Raw genomic sequence first — 24,022 nt, 5'->3', positions numbered from 1 at the left:
AGATTTACTACTTCCAACCACAATTTGAGATACTGATATAAGAAGAGGTGTGGGTTTTTTTGGGTAATTGCCCTCCCGTCCCCAGTCCAAGCAATCTCAAGTAGTAGAAGACACAGCTGGGATCACTGCTGGGACAGCACATCACACACCACACAGGTGCAACAATACTGCCTTACACTCACATATAAAACTGTAGTGGAAGAAGTAGCCCCAAAATATACCCTGTCCCCCCCAAACTTTTACTCCTTCCTCACACCTCCAGAACAGCAGTCACTTGCCTTTCTTCTGGTTTCACCATGTCACAACACCTCCATCCCTTATTCATCTTTTAGTTTTGTCCTGTGTCACACATAGCCTTCTCTACTAACCTGCAAGAGGTTTTACATCCATTTTGCAGCTCCTTGTCTCCCTGCACCAGCCTCCTCACACTCCAACACGTGCCCAGGACTCTGCTGTGTAACTCCCTTTCCATCTTCCAGGCTATACATTGCTCTGTGCCTGCTTAGGACGGAGCACGTGCCATTCCTGCTAAGACTGCATTTCTCTGAAACATCTTTCTCCTCCTGAAGATATAAAACAAAAATAAAAGAGCAAGCTTCCCTACGTATTCAGTTAAAAAAAAAAAAAAAGAAAAAAAAAAGCTATATTGAATATTTCTAATTTGCCCACTTCTACTGAAATTTTACTGTGTCAGGAAACCCATTTCTTTCTACAGGGAAAGTCAAAGCATAATGTTGTATAAAAGAAACTTGTTACCACATGTCGAAACTCAAAGGTTAATGAAGTATTTATAATTGGTTTGAGAGACTTTTATTGATATTGCACATGTGTAGGAGATCAGGTGTTCAAACTTGCTGACAATTAAAATACCATCAGCATTAATACTACTGTGGGATGAACACAGGTGAAATCTATTTATGATTCCTAAAAACATTTAGACTATCTCAAAGTTTGGGCCACTTAGATAGGAAAGACATGTTCTACTCATAAGCTGTTTGAAATCCATCTCTTTGGATTTACCATACTTTTCATTTCATTCCAAGAAAAATATGATAAATCCAAAGAGATGGATTTTCCAGTATAAAAAAAATACCAATAAAAATACAATGGATCCAAAGAGATGAATTTCAAACAACATAGGTGAGCAGAACATGTCCTTCTTATAATAGGTAAGGTTTGTGTTTGTTTTTTTTTTTAGTTTAAAATAAACTTCCAAATATGTAAGAAGCAGCAAACTGGCAAATTGTTTTATAGAACTGCATTGCCCTATCTACTAATACAGGCCATGAGAAGTTCCAGTGCAAGTAAGGCTTTGGAAGCACACCCAGCTCCTTTTTTCAGGCTCCCCTCTGTTGGTACGAACACTGCAGGTCGTGATGAGAGAGTATTTCATCCCAGCAAGAACTAGCCAAGTCCCAGCTCTGTCAATATACGGTGTTAGGGTGGATTATTTCTGTGAATAAAAGTCACCCTGCCCAACCATTCATGGCTAATTATGATGAATAAAATTATGTAAATTGTCACAGATAAGGGCAAGCAACCTTCCTCCTCTTCCCCTATACCACTGTGCTTTAGATTACCCCTCCACAGCACAAGGATGTTTCAGATTGAGACTGTATTTTGACTTAATTTTTTGCATCCTTCCACTGTGGTCAGGTTGCCATAAAAAAACACGAGCATGTGTCTTTCTGTTTTCTATCTAAGGCTTCTTATAGCATAGAGGAAATTGCTTCCTTACCACCTTTGTGGTACTACACGCCAGTAAATTCCTGTTCCTAACCAGCAGGCAGGCAGGCAGGCAGGCAGGCAAGGCATTCCTGCAGGTGAGGAGTTCTCAGGCACTCAGGGTCTCACGGGGAAGATTCATAACCCTCCACTCAAGCCACTTTAAGTGCCCCCACGGACCACCTTTCCCAGCTCTAAAATAAATCTATTTCAACCCCAAATAAACAAGCATTCCAGGTGCATTACTCTGCAGCCCTAAACCTTTCCAGTTCTCAGGGAAAAAAAAAGAAAAAAAAACAGTCTGTGATGTGTAGCAGCAATACCACCCAGCTGCTGTGCATCACTCTTCATCAGTCTGTTTCTAGTTGCTACAGAGGTCAGCCTTGTTATCAGCACATACAAAGGGAAAGAGTGAAGCACACAGCACACAAGTGGGTTGTCTACAGTCACCCTGCAGAACTGTAACACAAACCAGGAACAGATCATGCCTTCTGATCACTAGTCAAATACTCCATCCCTTTGTCTACATTATCAGTTGTACATAAAGAAGAAGGTAATAATTTTCATAATAAAATGGAAAGGATACAATCACTGGAGATCTAATGTTGTTCCTGCTTCTCCCCAGCTCTCACACATACTACAGTGTTAAAACATCCTGCCCAAATTTGTTCTGCTAACCCATCAAGTGACAGCAGACCAGTCCTGGTTTAAAGGGAAATCAGATTTAGGCACAAATAAAAGCTACCATTAATCCAGTCCCCCAGAGCATAATCAGCCCATGTGTACCAGTGTGCATGTGCATATACTGGGAGGGAGAGGCACACTTGGGAGACCACACTCAGCCACTCCTCTTATGTAGCAAGATGGCAAATGCCATCCAACAGAATGAGCAAATGGTAATTAGACAGGCACACTGGAAAGTAAGTCTGTGAAAAAGTTGCAGCTTTAGATCTAACGTTAGAGGTATTGAGCTGCAGATCAATGCCATTCCCAATCCCTGCTGCCAGAGAAGAAAACAAGAGGCCTTTCTAGAGAAAATTTATCAGACTTACACATTTCTCAGAGCTCCTGTCCAAGACAGACTAACAGAGCAATTGTGAGTGGTGAAGGCACATAAAGAGCAACTTAAACCAACATCATCTTTTTTCAATTAATGTACTTAAATCTCACAAACACACACATGAACCCTCTGAAAGGCCCCGTATATATAGTCCATAAATATTCCTGACAGAAGAATTAGCCTGCCTATTGTACTTCCAATAGCAGCATTTAAATGACTCTGGTTAAATGTGCTGGTTAAGAGAGCTACAACGAACACAGATGACTAGCACTGACTTTATGGGCATCGTTTCCTTGTGAATATTGGATTGTACTGCCACATTTCTTCCAAGACCATTAAGGTATGGTTAGCTGCTTCAGCAGGGAGCTTACTGACTGAACGATGCTGCCTTGAATGCCAGAAGCAGTAGCAGCAGCTCTCTTTGCTGCTGCACTAGCAGGAGCTATCTGATGGCCATGAACAGGTCAGCTCAAGCAGGCTGTAAAACCCTTACTTTCTCCCTTTAAACTAAGGACAATTTTCCTGCTGTTTGATCAGGCAGGAAAAGCAGTTGCCTCCTCAAGCAGCACCGACACCTACTTCCTAGAGATCCACAGGACTCCCCTAGGACAGGCCAAACATGGGGAGCAGCACCACCTCACCACAGGCTGGGGAGCTGGAAGGGGTGGCTGTGGCATGGGCCTGCGTGCCACTGGCAGCCACGGGGCAGCTCTCGGCAGATAGCACCTGGCCGCCCTTTTGTGAGCGGCCTGAGTGGTACGAGGCTGGAAGTGAAAGGAAAATGCACGAGAGGAAAGAAAGCCTGCCAACAGGTGAAACACAGCCAAACCACAGCCTTCTGGTTTGCAAAGCCATCACTCTGCTAGAGCGGGCAGCTCTGCACGCATTGCCGGACACATCTGTGCCTCTGCAGGAGCGTCCCCATCCCATCTAGAATATGAAATAAATCCACCAGCTAGCAGACCTAGGAGCTGCCCAACAGCTTGAGTTCAGCATGTTTACATCAAGCAAACCTAAATGCAAGACAGTTTATTCCACAAAAAAAGCTGAAATACTGGTAAAGACAACACAGCAAGCAAGCAGATAACAGCATAGCTAGGCTAGACCACCAGGAACAGAACCAACCATTTTCACAGGTTCTACTATCCCTTTGCTTTTTTTATTAATGTTTTTTTTTTTTTTCCATTAATGATACCACTTACCTTTTCATTTTTTCAAAACGTGGCTTTTTAATCACATGATATATTGAAATATAAAACAGCTTTGTGGAATGATTTTTATCCCAGAAGTGCCAATTACACATCGTCCCATGGTTTAAATGAAAAGTGTGACACTCAAAACTGTGCACTGTTTAAATGTTATTTTATTAAATATCTTCAGTTCAAGGTTTCATTGTAACAAAGCTATGAAGGTTCTACCAACATTCAGACCAAACAAACAAACACTAGCTAACTTTAATTATTTCTATATCATGCAAAAATTCTGCATCAAATGCCTTCCATTTCCTGTTTAAAATGTGATATTTATAATATATATTATATAGATGCTTATATTAGCCCCATAAGAGAACATTAAGAATGCTAAAGGTGTACAGCTGTGTTTGATAATGGCCATACCAAGCTAAGGTTCTCATTAACTTAAAAAGGAAACAAAACAAACAAACAAAAAAAAAAGAGTTTGTCTCCAAGACTGTGCAAAACCAAAAAACCCAACAGATCTTTTCCTTTTAATTTTTCTCTGAAAGATGCAGGTACGTAATACAGAGGGTTTTCTTTTTATGTATTAATCATCATCAGGTAAAGAGACAAGGAAGATCAGACCTAAAGAAGGCATGCATAATGTTTTGTATTTATCTTTTTTAAAATGGCATAATTGTAATCTCCTGTTTGCTCTCTCTTTGTGGCTTAGAAAAAAAAACAAACAACAACTGACTAAAATATCAAGGCTTCTTGTTTTTCCACTTCACTCAGTGGCTTAGTGCTGTCTTTAAAATGTTTTGAAATAATAACATTTAGTGTTTGCCCCCTACGGGTTCAAGCCCCACAAGTCCTCCCCAGGATGGTGGAGGGAGGAATAAAAGAGTATTTACTCTGACAAACCTGGGGCGTGTAGATGGTCTTTTCCTTCCTCACGGGTTAGCTGATCTAATCCTGGTGTGGGTTAGCACCTCTCTGACAAAGGGAGCAGACAGCTATCCGGGGCAGACAGCCACACTTTGTGCAACAGCTTTTACTTTCTGCATGCTGTTAAATAAGGATTAAAATTTCAAATTAGCTTTCTTCAGTTCCGTAGTCTGTAAAAAGGTTACCTCACATTTTGTATGCTGTCAACACAATCACATCAATTGCCTTGAAAGATCCAAAAAATAATTAGGGGGTAGACAGAAATTCAGGTAAAAGCCCATCCCAGATGCTATAAAGAATGAGTAACACTGTCCTTTCCCTTGGTCAAGACAAACCCTGTTACTGAAAGGGTCCACCAAAAAGGCAGTTTTCTGCTTGGGGCTAGGATCAGTTCTTGGTAAGGTCAACAAAATAATTCCATATTCCCCAACTAATGAATAAAGAAAATGGACTCCCTTTCCAGCAAAGAAAAGAAAGGAAGATGAATTGGCCCAAAGGACAAACATCAGATCACATGTGCTAAGTCCCTTTCCCCTCTGCTTCATGAGGTATCCTCTAACACCCAGAGGCAACACCAGGAGGCGGCCTGGAGTCCTACAGCTACGGTTTGAGGTTCTGATCTGATAGTTTTCTGTGTTACAACATCACTGTAAAAAATAGAAAAATTACCCAAATAAACACTAGGAAACATGACACTTACAAACATCAGATGGGTTAGTGGTGGGGACAAGCACCTGGCTGGGGCTGCTGGCTCCCACTGCTTTTTTCATCGGAGATCAAACAAACCAAACAGGAGGCCAGGTAACCCCGTTATTTCTATGGTGCATATATTTCAGTATAAAAAACACACGCTATTTATGCCTCGTATAGGAGTGTATGTGCAAGTCTTCATGAAGAACATAACACTAAGTTTCTTGTCTGCTTCCTAAGGAACACGTGTTCTGCAGCACTGTGGATCCCAACTATGCTACTAGAAAGAAAAAAAAATAGAAAATCCCATACATGTACCCTCTTCCTCTAAAATCTCTGCTCTTAATGCTGTTTTTAGCGCTTTTTCTTTTTTCTTTCTTTTTTTTTTTTTTTTTTTTTAATTAAATAAGCTGGCTTCAAACATCCATGTTTGGCCAGGTAGTGGCTGTTTCTAAAACCTGTATCTTTGAAGAGCAAGCTTCTATTTAAGTTATATTCACTTAAACCCACTTTTTTTTAATCCTTACTTACACCATTAGTTTTAAATCAACATCCCATTTTGTTTTTTCTTTTAAAAAAAAGTCTATTTTGGGATCCAGCAGCTGAGCAACCAGCTTTCCATAACGTTTTTGCTGTGCAGAAATCGAAGAAGAAACTCAGGCTGAAGTCAGTCTGCTGGGCAATAGGAAGAGAAGCGCCTCCTCACTCTTGCGCCCCAGTCTTCACACTGGCTCCTCTGGGGTCTCCTCGCCACCGCTCACTGATTGAAGTCACAGCACAGCCTGAACACGATGTTAACTTCCACCAAGGCTTTGCGGAGCACAGTTCAGCCATCCGCTGCTCAAGCCGCCTCCTTTTTTTGCTCTCCCTCTCTCTCTCTCCTTCACTTTTGCTTTCCCCCTCACTTCATTTCCGAAAGATGTTCCAGCTGCTGCCATTTTCTTAGCCCTGGGGGAGGGGGCATGTTGGATAATCTGTCATTTATTTAGCATTACTCCTGTTTGTTTGTTTTTTTATTATTTTATACAAACAACATGTCTTTTTTTTTTTTCTTTTTTAGATTTAAAAACACCTTCGTACAGCAGAAACAGACACGATGGATCCATGGAAAACAACAGAAAGGCAGCGCCCGGAGCATCAGATGCATGCAGGGTTTCGTGCATTTGGCTGCTGCCTGTTTGTAATTTGTATTTTTTTTTTTTTAATGTCAAAACAGACATGACCGTTGCTGTCACTCAGGCACTCCAGAGCTGCGTGCTAAGAAGATATTGCCCTCCAGCTGAGTATCTCCACAAGTTGCTGCAGTCATGAAGAGGTAGCGTCCACCCAGATAGAAGAGAGAAGAAGAGGGCAGAAGATGAAAGGAAATAAAGCCAAATGTTAGCTCAATTAATAAAACAAGTTTTTCTATGGGTAAGTATTTGGTGCAGGGAAAAACCCTTCCTAAATCAGACTGGAACTCATTAGCAGAGCCCTGAAGACATGAGGAACACACTTTCCCTTCCAGGTGGCTGAGTGTGCCAACAAAATTGAGCTACTTGCTCAAACGAATTACTTGCTTGATTGGAGCATATCTGGGTCCACTATCTAATAGCGGCATGTGCCAGAAGTTGAAGAAGTTTCCCCAAAGGGGTGATCAAAGAGTCTGGCCCTAAGGAACAATTTCCACCTCACTGCCAATTGGCGTTTGCCTTGAATAGAAAGATCTATAACTATTATTTTAAAGTCTTCAGCATTTTCTGCTCTGGATGTCCTTAATATCTAAACAAATGTATGACCTTTTCTGCAGTTTTGCAAATTTGTAGCCTTAGTGATGGCTTTTAGCAAAGGGTCCTCCTGGCTGATCTCATTGCATCAAACTACTAGATTTATTTTGATCAGTTAAGTTTGGTTGATTTTTTTTCATATTTATATATAGAAAGATGATTTTTGGCACAGCCAAAATCATCTTTCTACAATTTCTTACTTTACTTATTTTTTTCCAACTCTCTTATCAGTTCTCTCCCTTCTTGGTTACTCTTCTCTCCTCATACAGAAGTCCTCTGATTATCCTCAAATTTCTTTTATAGCTGTTGTATCTTTTCATGCTGACTTACCCAAAACTGAACTCTGCCTTGCAGGTGAGAACAAACCATTGATTTCTATTTAAGCATTATTATTCACCTCATTCCTTCTTCATCCTTAACCTTCAATGCGCATAGGCCAACACGGCTCACAAATGATTCCATGTGGTTCACTGGGGGCTGAACCACTCATAACTGCATGTGGTTACACTTCCTTCAGAACCCAGAAATGCATGCAAATACTTCAACTTCATTTTATTTTTTAAATATTGTTTTAACCAACATTTTGTGGTTTGGAAATGGGTTCTACTCTGCAGTTTTCAAAAGCTCTCCAGTACATACTTTTGGAAGAGGTGCAGTGTTTCAGCAGCTGAGTCAAGGAAACAAAACTCCTCTGTAGCAGCTATGACACTTCACTCCTAAGCTTTCTCAGAACTTCTAGGCATAGCCACCGAGCCATACCAGTCTTCAATTTTTTAATTTGTTCTGCATCTTTTTTTGAGACTTCACAGCAGATTATGTCTAAGATGTAAGTCTCCCTCAACACTTCCATGATGAAGAACAATGAAAAGAAGTTATTTTTTGTTTCCCTCCAATGGCATTATCCTTCTCATTGCCTTACTCCCTGCTGAAAAAAATCAGCTGATTGTCCAGCTCTCTTGAAAGCTTCCCTGGTTTTTAGGGCATCCTGACTTCTGCTTCCCAAATTCCATTTGTGACCTCTGCAATCTGCTTGTGGTAGTTCACATTCCTTTCCATTGCCTTCACTAGGGCTCAATCCCTCACAATCCAAATGAATGCAAACTGCTTCTGGCTTAGTTCTTAGCAGTACACATGGTGCAGTAACTATACTCAAGTGGCTTGTTCTCAAATGAATACATTTTAAAAAGATTGCCTCCCCGGTGTAGAAGTGTTGTTGTTTTTGTTTGAAATGGAGAATTATGAGTAAAAAGGTTTTAAGATTAGGAAGCTTAGATCTTTAAAATGAATGTGTCATATACTTCAGTATACAATGAAAGAAAGCAGAAAGATTTTGTACATCTCAATAAGAGTAAAGTAATAAAGACACCAAAATGCCTAAAAAGCATACTTCAAAAAGTAAGTGGAACCATACTGTTCTCCTTCAAGAGCAAGAAACAATTGTTGCTTCAAGTCAAATTTTATAATTGAAGTTTCCTCCCATGCTGAATTGTGTCAAGCTAATTGGGGAATGTTTTAAAACCTCTAACATTATCATTTGTTTAGATTTCTTTTCCTCTGAGTTTTTCAACATTGTAAGCTAAATAGCTTCTGCTCATCAGCAAATTGGTAGCAAATTTTATAAAAATACATCTTTATTCTTATGTCATAGAAATTGTTCTCTACAGATTTTTTAATGTACTCTTTAGAGTATGACATTCTCATTAAAAAGTTCTCTGAAATCACCAACATGTCATTCAAATTCTCCAAACTACCCTACCTGCTCTGTCCATTCCCTGATTCATAGACAAGGTATTAAACTAGCCTAAGAAGACAAGTAATTTCCCCAGGGTTTGGCAGTACATTATATGACAAGAACCTTTCACTGCCAGTTTTTCTCCCAAGCTTGCCTTTTTCTCCTTGTACACCAACACTTACAGCTTGTGCTCAAGGCTGGATTCACTCCTCTGTCTGACAGCCTGTATCTGCCCTCGCGGGTAGTTTTAATCACCTGTGCTGTTGGCATTATCAGAACAGGTCTGTTAGATCGAGGCATTATTCAGCACCTGCTAACTGACCTCTTTGCTTTTGTCAAAGCTCAAGATTTTACCAGCTTTATCTGGCAATGCTACATTAACCAAAGAAGAATCCTTTCTGTAATGAAGTACAAGAAAGGTAGATCCCTGACAGCTGGGAAACAGCAAACCTGTGCATGTGCACACTATGAGATACTCTGCTCTGTGTGCTCTGTCTGAGCACAAAGCTAAATATACAGGAGCAAGTACTGCAGGTACAAGGGTATCTATGCTCAGGAGCAACCATCTGGCACATGGCTTTGGTTTGTCAGGAGTGTCAGATAATCCTCCAGAGACCAGAGGACAAGGCTGCAACAGACCAGTGGACGTTTTTAGCCTGCAGACAACTAAAAATGGTTCTCTCACAGCTAAACACCCTTGAATAGTCTGGGAGTATGGCACTGAATTCCCACATACAGCAGCCTTGGATGTGCATGATATATTCTTTCCCAGGTAGTCCATACCCATGTATGATCCTCACTGGAGAGGTGCTGCAGGGGCTCCAGAGCAGTGGTAGTGGACGTTCAGCCACTTGCCATCTCGGCGGTGCCAGACACGAGTCTCTTCAGACTGCGTGGTGCGGGGCCGGCCTTGGCCGTCGATGTACTGTGTCAGGCGGATGTATGCGATGCAGGCAGCATCTTCACCGATGACATGGACGTGGGGGTTCAGGATGGTGGTGTGTATCGGCTTGCTGTTCTTCGACAGTACTGGCAGAACACACAAAACCATCAGCTTCATTTTACCACTACGAGAACAGCTCCCCCCGCAGCTTCCAATTTTTGTAGTCTACTCACCTCCAGCTTGATTCTGGGATACAACAAAAATTGCTCCTGTAATTTCCAGGGAAAATCCAAGCCTATCTTTGCCCTATCACCTGTCTTTCAAAACTTAGCCCTTATTATTGCCTAGAACCCCCCCCCGGTTTCTTTGTTCTCACTTCTTTTACAAAGGACACTTGCTACTCTTTCAACATCAGTATTGCCGTTTCCTTAGTTATAGGAAAAAATGTTTCAATTATCCGAAATGTAGCAAGAGCCAACAGTCAGGATATCTGTACACCAGGCCTGCATTAAATACAAACAGGTCTCAGAGAAGCGTAAAATTTACTCCAGGACAGGCTTTTTAGAGAGACAAAGTCTCTGCATGGTTAGAGCACTAGTAATGGCCTATACTAAGGACCTTGACGTATCTCCCAAAAATCAAAGAAATTGAACAGCTCAGGATTTAAATGTCAGTTACTTCATCCTGTGGAAACACGCAGGGAGGGAGGCAAATCCATTGGTATAAATGATAGCATTTTTCCCAACTCTTTTTCCTGTCCCAGACTGAAAAAGGTGACCCTCGTATCCTAATGAACTTAAGGGATTCATTCGGTGGTAGAGATCAGAAACCACCCAGAGAAACCTCCAAGTTCACACATGTCAGCAGTTTGTGCATAATACACTTCACATCTGACCATTCAGTATATCTATCCCAAACATACAGGTTGTTTCCATGCAAATGTGTTCATTTTTTCCATTTCCATATCAGTAGGAAATCCGGTGCCTCAAACTTTTAGAGCTCCTGTTATCAACACTTACAAAACACTTGCATCAGGCAAATCATACCTGTACAGTGAAGGGATCAGGGGGTTAGAACTGAACTTGGTGCTGAAAAATGCTTTTGAGAGAAAGAATGCTGTCTCTTATAAATGCATCACAACCCATGTAAAAACAAGTCCTTGCTGGTTATGATAGGCAGTAAAAACAAGAGCAATTTTTCCCCGAAAAGGTGAAATAAATGAAGATTAGAGAAAAGGCTGATGGTGTTACCAAATCTACCCACTCACAGTTCTCAAAGTAAAACTTATGGAAATCCATTCCTTCAACCAGGTTCCCCAGTGCTTCAGGTTCAAACGAGGTCAAACCAGGATCACAGATTTTTCTGCAAAGAAAAGCAATACAGCCTTACAGCCTGCATCTAAGCCCAAAGGCTAATTACACAATGCAGTATTGGTATGGCATGGGACTTGCACTGTGTCCTCCTAACCATTTCACTAGTCTGATTAAGTTCTTAGAGGATGGGGTACTGCTGCAACCACAGGGTTGGTGGTAGTTGGCATTTCATGTCACACAAGCCTCTGTGTTTCTGGTATACAACCTTTTATTCTTTATGCTCATCTCACTGTCTCTCCTCCTCCCCCCAAACACACACACAGCTTACAAAGACAGGGCATTTTCCTTTTGCCACTCCTGTTGCTGTTTGATATCTGACTTCTACTTCAAGTTCATTTAAACAGCTCTACTGTATTCCTGACTACAAGTGAGAGAGGCTAAGAAGCACACCAATATTTATCATACCCAATTGTACGACTCTTACTCATACCCGGAAGCCACAACATAACTTGCACACAAACTGATTGGTGACCTGTCAGAAGGCATCTATGCACAAACCAACAGTACTTACGTATAAGCCTCAAAGTCTCCATTGTTGATGGCTTCTATCAGCTGCTCTGTTATCTTAATGATCTCCTGCTTACGCACTGCGAACAAGAAGAAAGAGCAATTTAACTGCACGTAAGACTTCGATAGGAATATGGGGCTAGTGGGTGCTTCCTACAAGCAATTTGCAGAGCACCATTAGTGTAGATCTCATAGGATGCTGCTCCCTGCATTTTGGAGATATGCAGTAACGACAGCCATCCATATGAGAGTAGGGGGGCAGTGGTATGATAGGGGAATGGTGATCCCATAATGCAGGGAGAAATGAAATAAAGATGTCATATTCAATTATTTTTTTTTTTTTCCTTTTCTTCTAGAAAGGCCTGTCTCACGCACCGGAGGTGTCTCCTGAATGACAGCTCTAGGTGCTTCCAGGGATTCTGACCAATAAATGTCAGTGAACCTGCCCATGTGAAGCATTTGTCTAGCAGCTTAAGTTGTAGAAACTCTTCACCACAGTAGCCATGGGCCAATGGCCACCACACAGACCAAGCGAATTGGAAAAAATCTCCCAACAACTTGCCTATCACCATCACCAATACCTCAGCTATTATGAATGCTGCAAACAAGCAACTGGGACATGTAGGGATGACTTCCACAAGCTAGAAAGACAACCGCAGCAGGATGGATGGGTTGGACGAACAGGCCCTAGGTATACACTAGTATGCACTCTGTCCCTCAGGCAGATCCCTATGGCAGAGCCCTTACCAGCACTGCCGTTAACCCAGCCCCAGCACACTGAACTTCAAGATGAGCAAAGACAGCTGGCTAGCTGTCTACTGCTGATTCGACCTTGCTCTGGAATGCACCTCTGCACTTCCTTCTCTTGGTTTACCACAGCTGATGCCCCATCCCCTTTGAAGCCTTCCATCACCCTTACTGATATCTGGAGTCCTTCAAACTGACAGAGTTTGGCTCAGCTCTGTGAAGTAACACTACTTAAGGTCTATGACTGTATGCACACCCAACAGATCTTCAGCCTTCCCCACAGTTTCCCTTGAGGTAGGATATGGTACACATCATAAAAGTGTATAGGAGGTGCTCTATCATTATCTTCACCATCACCATTACCACATAATTTCTAATCCCTACCACCAGAACTGTAATTCATCTGCCCTTAGGCATCTGAAGTGTAGGTGTCTGAAATGGAACTAGTCACCAGTCTTCTCCTTTAGGCCCTGAAAGAAGTAAGCAACTCTGCAAGCCTCACCTGAGGTATTTCAGATGCTTATCATTAGGAGCACAGCCCTGAAACACAACCTACCATCTTTAGGTGTCCAATTCAGAAAAGCTGACTCCCACTGTAGATGCCAGAAGATGTTAGCGCAAACTCCCCTCCACCTTAAACTTTCATCCACATGCGCGTATCATCCCAGCACTGGGAAGCACAGCTGAAGAGCAACAAGGTGATAATCCCAGTGGCTCAGAAAGATGCCTGCACCCACTCTGGAAATCTATTAAGAGGATTACACTACCCAGTTAGCCATGGGAACATCTTGGTTAGGGAACAACTGGCTCGTGGTGGTAAGGGAGCTAGTTTTACTGCTCGGGCTGTATAAATTTCCACATACAAAGTGACATATAGAAGGAATGGATCAAAATGACACAGTGGGCTATGCCTATTATGAAAAACACTTTCACAAGCAAATCGCCTGGAACGGCTTCCCCACGAAGCATGGCTACACATTGGATCCCCCTCCTGAACATGTGCCACACCTGTAAAACATGGTCCATGGGAAAGGCTCCACTTGGGATGAATGCCAAATCTGCAGACCGCAGCCACCGTGTGCTGGCTCGTCTCAAGACCTGCACCCGTCTCCCAAACGTCACCACACAGCAGCGCTGACCCTTCAACGCAAATCCTCTCCATCAGACTGCGCTTGCCTTCTGGCTTCTCCTACATGTCCCGAGCCCGCAGTGACACACAGAAGGCGACCCGCGTTTTGCAGCGGGCAGTGTCCCCGGACCGGGGGCAGGACGGCGTTCCCACCAGCTGGGCTGCACCCCCGAGGGGGCCGCGCAGCGCGGGCCCGGCCCCGGGGCTCCCCCCGGCGGCCTCCGCCGCTCCCCGCAGCCGGCCCGGCCCGGCCCGGGAGCGCCGCCTGGGGGCGGCCCGAGGCCTGCGGCCTGCCCGGGGCTCGCCGTGCCCGGCCGGCCCGGGGGGGTGAGGTGGAGGGGAGAAGGGGAGCCCGGCGCCTAGGGGAGCTAGTCAGTCGCACTACTCGGCTACTGCTACCCAGCTGCTAACTTACACGGTGCACTGCTGTGCACAAAGGGAACTACTGGAGTTAGCAAGGGCTCCGACCGAGCACGCTCTAACTCCAGTGTCTGCCCTGGGCTGTCCCAGGCAAGAAGCTTCTCTTCACAAGACTGGGTAGCTGCAAAACAAACGTAAGCGTTAAAATAATGAACAAACAAACGTAAACCAGAAAGCAAAATAAAGACCAACACAGAAATACAAACACACGCAAGCCCCAACCCGTGGGCACACAGAGACGCCCCCGTCCCAGCGAGCTGTGCCCGCTCTGCTCCGCAGCCTGTCCCGTGGGGCACCCCTTGGAGTGCTGGGGGTGCTCTGAGGGAGAGCTCACGCTGGCCAGGAGGGTGACAGAGCAGCAGAGGGCAAGTACGAGGTGGGAGAGAGGGAGAAAGGAAGCAGGGCAGCCAAACCACTGCACACCAACCCGGAGAGGAGCGGGGAGGAAGAACGCTGCCCCGCACTGCCCGCTGCTGCTCCTCGGGGCTCCACGCAGGGCCTCGCCAAGAACAAGAAGAATGAGGTAATAAGGAAGCGGTGATGGACAGTTCACTGCAAAACGGACTCGAGATCATTTCCCTTCCATTCTGGCTAGACAAAACACCGTGCCCATTATGCCTCACAAACCAGCAGTTTGACATTCTTAGAGCTACTTCAGAAATATTAACACGGAGGCTCTGACTGCTGCATCATGAGGCACTGGTGCTGTGCGCAGGAAACCAGGAATAGATGACAGGAGGAGACAGAAGAGGGCATGCCTGCTCCTCTCTTCCCACCAGACTGCCCGGAGCAGAATCAAATACTTCAGGTGTACCCAACTCACATTAAGGATCATTCTGTTGCAGCATTAAGCAGTCAGACAACTAGAAAGGTACATGTGTAGGGGGAAGGCTGAGACCCCACCTAAATGTCCGACCTGCTAGCATTCTCACACCCCATTTCAGAGGTGTTCAGCCACAGATTCCTCTATGGAGACAGCTGGTTCGGGAGGGATCAGGGCAACACAGTTGACAGACTAACCACGCTACCAGCAACTGAGCACGGCAGACATGCAAAGTAAAGCACAACAGAGAGAAAGATGCCCCTCAGAGCCAACATTATTCAAGGATTTTCACTAGGTGCACCTGATGCACCATCAGCATCCAAGGAGCTCCTAAGTTCTTGCCAAGTGAGACTGAATTCAGCCTCACACATCCCCCTCCATCGCAGAACTGCACCACTGACCCCATTTACAGGAAAGGAACCTACAGAGATGCAGCGACTTGCCCAGGGAAACCCCAAGAGACATCTCTCCTAAGAAGCCCACACCTCACCCAGATGAAAGCAAAGGAATGAAATTGATCTGGATGAGATTCTGCCTTTTCAAAAGGGGAAGGAAAAGCTTGGAAGTTTTCAGTGTGCAAAGGAGGGTATTTTGCAGGAAGGGAGATGATTTCTTTTTATTCTGGAATACTAGAAATGAAAAAAATCAACATTTTGGAAGGAAGTTGAGGAAAGGAAAAATCTGGGGGAAGGAGAAATGGGAAAGGTAGAGGGAGGAGTGGGAAAAAGATGCCGTGAAGCACTGCACCCCTGGACTTACTGGCTGAGAAACAGAGAGAAAGCTGGGACTGCATGGACTCAGTCTGTGTTTTGCTCTCACTGTGCCTCCGTCCTTCAAGCACTGAGCTGCCGTCCCCGGTGGAGAGAGGGGGAGCTAGCATGGCAGGGAATTAAAACACAAACACAAACAAAACACGCAAGTTCAGTAAATAAAAAAAGAGAAAGGAAATAGGAGAACATTAAAGAAACCACAATGCTGGGCACAAAACATGCAGGAGTATCCTCCAGGGCAAAGCCAAGTAGACAGCTTGACAACATGGATATGCTGTGCAATTTATAGTGACACGGGGGGGCTGCTACCTTCAGCCCCACCGCTCTGGAAACAACATAGCCCTGAGGCAACTGTCACTGATGTATCAAGATGATGTCTCCTACAACACAGAATAGATCTGCATAACCTGCACCTATTGAAAGCAAGAGGTCAGAAACAGAGCTGCACAAGCGCTTCCTTTTTCCCAGTCATGGTTAACCAGAATGCTGAGAACTCCAATATCCCCAAACCCCTGGTCTATTTAGCCTTGCTTAAGTGCTTGCTTTTCTTAAAACCAGAAGGGCCGGGAGCGGAAAAGAAGTAGTTATAAACCAAAGCACTAAAATTACCAGATAGAGCTGGCCATAGCACAAACCAGTACTGTGTGAGCTCAACAAGTTTTCAAATGATCCCTTCTATTAAAATCATAACAAAATATTTTAACCTCTGAAGAAATCTCAGTTTTGATCTGCAACAATGTGGCCCTATATAATTCTGCACAGATTTAGTCCTGGCCAGCTGCCCTCCTTCCCCCACCATCTATCCCTGTCCTAGCCTTCCTCTCTTCACAGCATTCGTATTCTTGACTTGCAGGACACCCACTGGCTCATCTGGCTCAAGGCTGGGACCTCTCCTGAACAAAAGCTGCCAAAGAAGACTAGGTTCTGGACAAGTAGCTATTCTGGACAGATAGCCAGCAGAGATGAGATAAATCAGTTTCATTACCACACTACAAAAGTCATCCAGTTCCCTTCCCTCCAAACTGGGTTCTTAAATCCCAAATTACTCTCTGGCAAAAAGGTGAGAGCTGGAATACTACGCTGTAATGGGGCCAGGTCTAATCTAAAACAACCAGTACTGTGGAGAATTTCTGCTCCTTGCAACTCCTCATAAGAGAAGCCAGCAGCTTCTGATAAACCACAGGAAAAGCACTAGGAATTAGCCCAGCTGGCTGAGGTGACATTGCTGCTACACCACAGAGCCAGCATTGATTTTTCCCTGGCTACGTAACTCTGACTGACTGCAGGGAGAATGAGAATACCTCTGCCTCAAAATGTAAACTATTATCACATTTGCCTCTGAATGACAACTGCATTCACCCATCCTGGACCCGTTCAGGAAAAAATTTCCTACTTCAGGAAAATTTCTTTCTTCTCTTCCTTCTTTAGGGGATCGGGAAGAGGACAGCTGCTTGAACAACATGAGCAGACACGGGACTCAGAGCTAGAGAGTTTTACCAGCACAGAATATTTATGATGTGGTCACTGACAGGCACAAAATTGCTTCTCTTCTTAGCCTCTCCCTCTACCAACTTCTCTGTCACGGACATGAGAAATCATTTCCAGTGACAGACAACAGGCTGAGAATCATCTGTCTTTGAAACCAAAATAGACCCAAAGGGGAGGGGTAGGGGAAAGAAAGGTGTGTGCACATCACTGAAGAGATTCCCAGAAAGAGGCAAGAAGAGAGACTGCTTCTTTTGCAAGTGAGCAACAACAGAGAGGTTTCAGCTCCCTGTAACCTGCAGAGAACCACAAAAAACACAGCCAGCTTCCAAACCTTGAGGGACTAGTAAAGATTTTCCATGTCTAGAAATGGACTGGAGATGAACAGATACTTGCAAGGAAAGAGTTCCAACTCTGAGACAAAAATTAGCTCAGGACAAACAGGGTTTATATACTGCAAAGGCCAAGTCAGCTGGTTCCCCAGCATATCATCCCACTGTGACAGGAATGACAGTGTCATGGCAAATTTATGAACTGAGTCACACACGGAAATCTGGGAGGCTAGATCAGGGCAGTTCTCAAATCTTCAGGAACCCCTGCCTGCACTCTACACGTATTAGAAGTTACAGGCAGAACACCTACCTTTCAGATCCTCATCTTCAGTAGTGGTGTTACAGCTCTCTGTGGAACCCTGCATGGCAGAACAGAGCATTACCAGGCATCAGCAGTCAGGAGTGTTAGTAAGTAGTTTGATATTTTATTTGACTTTTTTTTTTTTTTTTTTTTTTTTTTTTTTTTTTTTTTTTTGTGAAGGAAGGTAGGGAAAGCATGAACACATGGGCAAGGGTGACCAGGACAGGAGGACACAAATGAAGATTTGGATGAAAGCAGGCCAGATATTGGCAGAACTTAATTGCGTCGCTGCTTAACTTCTGCATGTACAAGCAGTTCAAGCCATCCACACAGCGCTCTTACAAGACCAGAAGTAACCAAACCATCAAATCAAATGGGAGATCAAATGGGAGTTGCTTCTTTTTGGAAGAAGAATAGCCGCAAGAAGCTAAGGAAAGGCTTCTAACCTTTCTCAACGGAACAAGTTCTCAATTTCCAGAAGAAATAAGTGCACAAGCACCTGTACCTTCTCATCCACCCCAGATAAGAGAGTGGTGATTAAACACCACTGTAGAAAAGAGATACTTGAACTGTTGTCCCTACTCAGCCTCCTCTAGGGATCTAGATCCATACAATACAGTCCTCCCAGTCCACTGCTGCCCACAGTGTTCAGGAGCATGCTACACACCAAACACCAGAAAGGCAGAAACTAAACTCAGACATACAGATGAGAATGACGAGAGAAGCGGAGGTTTCTCTGGCAACACTCCCATCCCTTACCTTTATGCCATCTGTAGCATTATGGACAACAGTTGTTTGAGGCTCCTAGGAAAGGATGGAAGAATCATTAAACTCTAGTACCAAAGCATTCCCTCATTTGCTTTCACTCCCCAGCAAGTGGAGAAAAGGTGACTGACATAAAAATCAAACCACAAACTCCAAACAGCACACGTGTGCTTGCGTGCGCACGCACACACTTCCTGCGCAGAAGGTTTCCTGAAGAGAGAGGCTGCACTAAAAGCTAGGGTTACAAGGAGACAAAGCCCCCAGGATCCCTGCAATTGCCCCTAATCCCCAGTTTGCCTCCAGAGAAGCAGGCTGGCACAAATGCCAGAGAGCACCACACTGGTCAGCCCCTGCTCTCTACAGCTGTTGATGAAGTAATGACCCCTCAGCAGCACCTTCACCAGAGAATGCTTTGGAAGGGGGAAAAGGATAATCCTGGGCTGGGGCCTTTGTCTCCCAGGTTTTTGGAAAGTTTACCAGGTGTTTTTCCCTTATAATGGGACATTCATAATTTCCTTATTACAAGGGAGATAAGCCAGACTACCTCAATGGCTCTCCTGAGGAGTTGCTAAGGGAACTGGGCTGTAAAAAAAAAGGCTCATTTTTCTACAGGTCTCTGAAGTGGAATCCAATTTTAATAATAACAATAATAAATAATTTAGAAAGGGTTCTTCAGTATCAAATCCTTAATGAATAAAGCTAGTGAAGGGAGAGCAGAAAATTATGAAGTGTCCCAAGAACCCTTCACTCTGCAACAAACACAGCAAGAACAAACTCTCTCCTTCCATTCCCCAAAAATGCCAAATCCAACTCTCCAGTGACACAAAGAGCAGCTTCCAGGCCGAGGGGTGCTAACTACCTCCTGCACTCATCCCTTTGTTACCGGGAAAAGACTTCAGGGTCCTTCTCCATCTCCTCCTGCTGCCATCTCTCTGGCGGGGTGGCTCAGCGAGGCCACCGGGGACCATGATGGTGCTGTGATATAGGCTCACCCACCCACCTCTGTCACCCATTTCCCTGCTGCCTGATCTCCCAAGCCTCCTGAAGCAGCCTACACTGAGCTGTGCCACTACACTTACTCGGCACAGGGCACCCTATGGAGCCTGCTGCACGCAGCCTTGAAGCAGAAAACGCTAGCCCAGCAAGCCAGCGAGCTGCAGAGGGGCAAGCACACAAGTGAGCAGGCCAAATGGGCCACCTAAGGACTCCTCTGAAAACCCTTTTTTCTGTGGTGTCCTGAAGTCCATCCTCAGCTTCCCGGATGTTGGAGAGCAGATGGAGCTGGCCACTCTCTTCTTCCAAACCAGCCTCCCCAAAGCCAGCAGGACCAGTTGGATGGGACACACAGAACTATACAGGGATGATGGCACAAGGGGAAGTTCAGGCAAGCTGCGATCCCCACATCCAACCATAGCTCTGCTCAGCACCCCCACCCCAAAGCCTGTGAGGCTGTGACCAGGCCCACAGCAGCACAGGGACACGGACAGAACGAAGCCAAAACACAAGCTGAAACAGAGCAGCACAAGCAGCACTCGGGGTGGGGGTAAGGAGAGAAGGGGTGAGGACAGAATCAAAATTAAACCAAACAGGAAAAAAAAAATAGCGGTTGGGGAAGATACCATGGACGTCTGCACTGGGGGTGTTTCTTTTGCAGTGCTTACTATACTGGTTTTGTTGTTGCTCTGTGGCTGAGACAGAAAAACATGGTTTTAGTTCCCCTGCTGGGCAGAGGCAGCAAGAAAAAGACAGCATTGCTCCAACCCCAACCATCTCCTCAGACCCACCCCTCCCCACCAGCTCCATCAAGAAGGAGGAGGAAGGAGTGCTGTCCGGGTCGCTGGACATCATCCTTCCCTCAGAGGTAACAGAGGTTGTAAGGGAGGTACCAAAACCCAAATGTGCATGGACTGCTAGAGCTATAAGGAAGGAAAACAGAGGGGAAAAGGCAGCAGCCCAAAGGGATGGGGTAAAATCCTGGAATGAGCACCAGCAAAACTATTTGGTGAAGAAGAATGAGGGATGGCAGCGGTCCCAAGAGAAGGAGACTACAAAAGTGAGAGAGAGACAATAGCCATGGTGCCATCCCAAACAAGGGACAAACAGGACTTGTGACTGAAAAGTCCCGAAGTGCACAGGAACAGTCATAGATGGGTGATGATGCTGAGGGTCCCAGAGAATTTACTGATGTAAGAGAACACATGGTCAACCCTAGAGAAGGCAGAGAAAAAGTGAGGCACGGTGTGTCGTGTCCCTGCTGTGACCTGAACAGAGCTGGCAAGACTGAAATATGGGAAGGGGAGGGGAGAGTGCCCGCAAGGAAGTCTGTATAGTTCCCAAAGCAGCAAGTCCTCTGGACAGTGCCCAGTAGTTTTTCCATCATTTCTCTCTTCGGTTTCTTGTAGCTGTGGTTAAGAATAAAATTCCCATTTCCTGCATTCTCAGAGCACAAGTGTGAGGCAGTCACCAGCCTGCTGCAAAGGACCATCCCACTGAGTCACAAGTGTCCCTTGTCAGGAATGAGCACACTGTTTGCGGGAAGACAAACCTGTGCCCACTAGTACACGTCCTAGCCCCCAGATCCAGGCATTTGCTGGGGAAGGAGGCCCACGGTTCACCCTGCTGTGTAACCCCCCCGCCAGGTGTACCGCTCTCCTGCTGTGTACCAGCAGCAGTGTCAGAATCAGCTCTGTGGGAGCCTCACTCGGACTCCTTGGTTGACAGATGGGGATGACTGGAGCTGAGCTCACAGCAAGGTGACCTCACTGCAGCTGCTCTTGATTCCACCATTCTTGGTGAGAGCAAACTGACACTGCAAAACATCAGGCCCTCATCACCCAGTAACCAGCACAAAGAATGCAGGAGTCAAACGCTGAGCTGGAAAACATCTGCCAAGTTTTAGTTATGTCAACCAGAGACAGATCCTGTGAGGCTGAAACTTCACACACACCCACAAATACTTCAGTTGTTCTTCATGAGCAGCATGCCTTGGCTTAGCTATCCCTTTTGGAGAGGGAGAGAGGGCAAAGAGAAGAGGATGATGGGACAGGTGGAGAGGAGAGAAAGTAGGAGAGACAGATGGGAATGAATACTTTAAAAGTCCATGGAAAAGAAAAGAATATGTAACACACTTGTCCTCAAAGCTAAGAAATGAGAAACTTCACAAGTTACTGTTTATTGCCTCTTCCTACACATTGTCCTAAGACTTTGGCCTTCCAAGAGCTTTGCTTCCTGCAAGTTATTTCCAACCTAATAGCAGAAGAGATAACAGCTGCTGTGGGTATAATAGGAGCATGTTGACATGAAAACATGAATCCCAACTTATTTTGTAGCATACACAACCAGGCTTCTGGCAATGTTTGGATCTACCCATCCACACAGAACAAGGTTCCCATACATCTTCAGAAACAGTGATCCTAATGCAGAGATCTTCCAAACCTCTTCCAGTGAGAAGAGCACAACTCATTTTTTCTTAGTCTACTGGAATAAGATGATCAAGTTACCATGAAAGAAGGTGTGCAAAAATGCTTTTGATTTTTTTTTTTTTGAAAGGCATTGTAACTTGGGCTAAATGAGTAAAACACCCAGGAAACCACTGCTCTGGAAAAAAGTTGACAGCAGCTTCTTAGGTGTGGGATGTCGCCTTACTACACACAAATCCACGCACACCCAAAACACGCAGCCTACCCTCCGAGCTGCACTAAACACCCAGCCCACTCGTCATACTCCTGCCCATCCAGTGGACAGGAGGCAGAGCACCATGTTTCCCAGCCTGGATTCACACAGTATTTTACTCCAGGACAAAGTCTGAAGGAAACGTGAGGTAGAGGACTTAGGCTAAACATTTTTCGTAGTTCTTCCTCTGATAAAGGTGCCTGATGTACTGAGTTTCCCACACAGATGTTTGTGTCTTCTGGCCTCCTAACCCATGGCCCTTTGCTTGAAAGGCCTGGCGTGCCCATCCCCGAGCCCAGGGGCCACAGCCAGCCCTTACCCCTCCTTCCCCTCCTGCTCCCAGCCAGGCTGTGATTCACAGCAGTACAGCTCAAGTTAAAAGAGGCCGATTCACCTATAAAGGTGCCAGGCCGTTCTTCAGATCTATGTAACACGATTAGTTTTGGCACAGCACTTGGCAGTGCTTCCTGAGCTAGACAAGAGACAGACAGACAGGCACAAGCAACACAGAGGGTGCAAGAGAAAGAAAACAGACCAGTGATCATATCGCTAGGGACTCCCAATTCTAGCCAACTAAAAGCAAGCCAGTACCAACACACGGACTGTCTCTGGTTATAGAGCCACCTTTGCTGCTTCTCTGTTTTCTGAGGCTGACACTTAAATTGTTTACATATCCCAACTGCTTTAAAACAACATGCAGAGGGATTGGCAGTGGGCAGAAAAGCAAGGCTAGAAAGGCACAAAGGACTCCTGCCCTCGAGTTTCGTAAAGGCAAGGCTGGTGAAAAGCAAGTCCCTTGCATCAGATTTTCCAAGCATTACTTTGGGATTACTTGGTGTGTTTACATAGCTTTATGATGCCACTGAAGGAGGAAGAGGAGAAACATCTTCCAGACAGTAACATAGAGACAAATGGTTCTGCTTTCTCAGTACTTACAACGCTCCTGTTCCTACCCACAGTAGGGAGAAAAATATCCTGTTCTTTTTCTGTCTAGAGGAGAAAATGCAATCGCTAATTTTTGTACTTGAGTTACTGTTCATACCTCAGGTCAGAGGGACAGGCATTACCTAATGGGCTGTATATGACTCCTTACAATATGGCACTGGCCAATTTTCTCTTTGCTCCCTTGAGAGTGGATTTGACTCCTTTTCTGACAAGTTCTATGGAAGTCAAACATCTGGATGGATGAAAAAAGGAAATGAATAGGGCGGGGAGGCAGTTACTGGGTATTTGGTCATGCTGGGACACATAAATGAGATCAGGACAAAGGGAAATTTTGGATTATAAAGGCTCTGACAAACCTTTTCAGTAAGAATGCTAAAAAAAAGAGGTGACCGGCAGCTCTGAGCCACCCGGCGGTGCTGTGCCCACACATTTCATCTGAACAGTGGAGCCCCATCAGTCTCTGCCACATTTGGAGCGACTCCCAGTTTGCTCTACACTGCAGGGCTCCCACCAAGGATGACGGCACCAACGCCAGGCAAAGCACCTGCTGCTCTTTTTGGCACCTCTGCAACAGAAGGACAAAGCCCCATGTCCAGGCAAGGCACACACCTGCCCTGCTGAGCCCAGGAGAACAACTGCCTTGCTTGTTTCACACTCAGACCAGACACCGATAGCAGGCAAGGTCAAACTGCGTTTCCAGCAGCTGATTTTCTGCACAAAATGGGAACTGCGTGGCTGGCCGGGGGCCAGACGATCACAGGGCCCTTTTAGTGA

The 24,022-nt window shown here is 45.1% G+C and overlaps 1 protein-coding gene across 25 annotated transcripts in view; it reads right to left on the bottom strand.

Annotated features, from left to right (window-relative positions):
• Positions 1-4,130: 4,130 nt before the first annotated feature.
• CAMK2G (calcium/calmodulin dependent protein kinase II gamma) overlaps positions 4,131-24,022 on the bottom strand; it is a 109,389-nt gene continuing 89,497 nt past the window's right edge. For 5 of the 25 annotated variants that reach the window (XM_068689435.1, XM_068689437.1, XM_068689426.1 and 2 more), the window contains 9 exons: positions 20,251-20,319; positions 18,626-18,670; positions 17,876-17,924; positions 15,738-15,851; positions 14,151-14,276; positions 11,864-11,939; positions 11,247-11,341; positions 9,880-10,125; positions 4,131-6,897 (listed from right to left, as the gene is read on the bottom strand). In XM_068689435.1, coding sequence (XP_068545536.1) covers positions 9,893-10,125; positions 11,247-11,341; positions 11,864-11,939; positions 14,151-14,276; positions 15,738-15,851; positions 17,876-17,924; positions 18,626-18,670; positions 20,251-20,319 — 807 coding nt within the window. In that variant the 3' untranslated portion in view covers positions 4,131-6,897; positions 9,880-9,892. The remainder of the gene's footprint in view (positions 6,898-9,879; positions 10,126-11,246; positions 11,342-11,863; positions 11,940-14,150; positions 14,277-15,737; positions 15,852-17,875; positions 17,925-18,625; positions 18,671-20,250; positions 20,320-24,022) is intronic. The other 20 variants (XM_068689443.1, XM_068689445.1, XM_068689432.1 and 17 more) reach the window with 6 other exon arrangements.

The sequence above is a fragment of the Anas acuta genome, chromosome 7 (genome assembly GCF_963932015.1).
Source record: "Anas acuta chromosome 7, bAnaAcu1.1, whole genome shotgun sequence".
NCBI classification, from domain to species: Eukaryota; Metazoa; Chordata; class Aves; order Anseriformes; family Anatidae; genus Anas; species Anas acuta.
The sequence above is the reverse complement of the archived record's forward strand: the minus strand, read 5'-3'. Positions and strand labels throughout refer to the sequence as shown.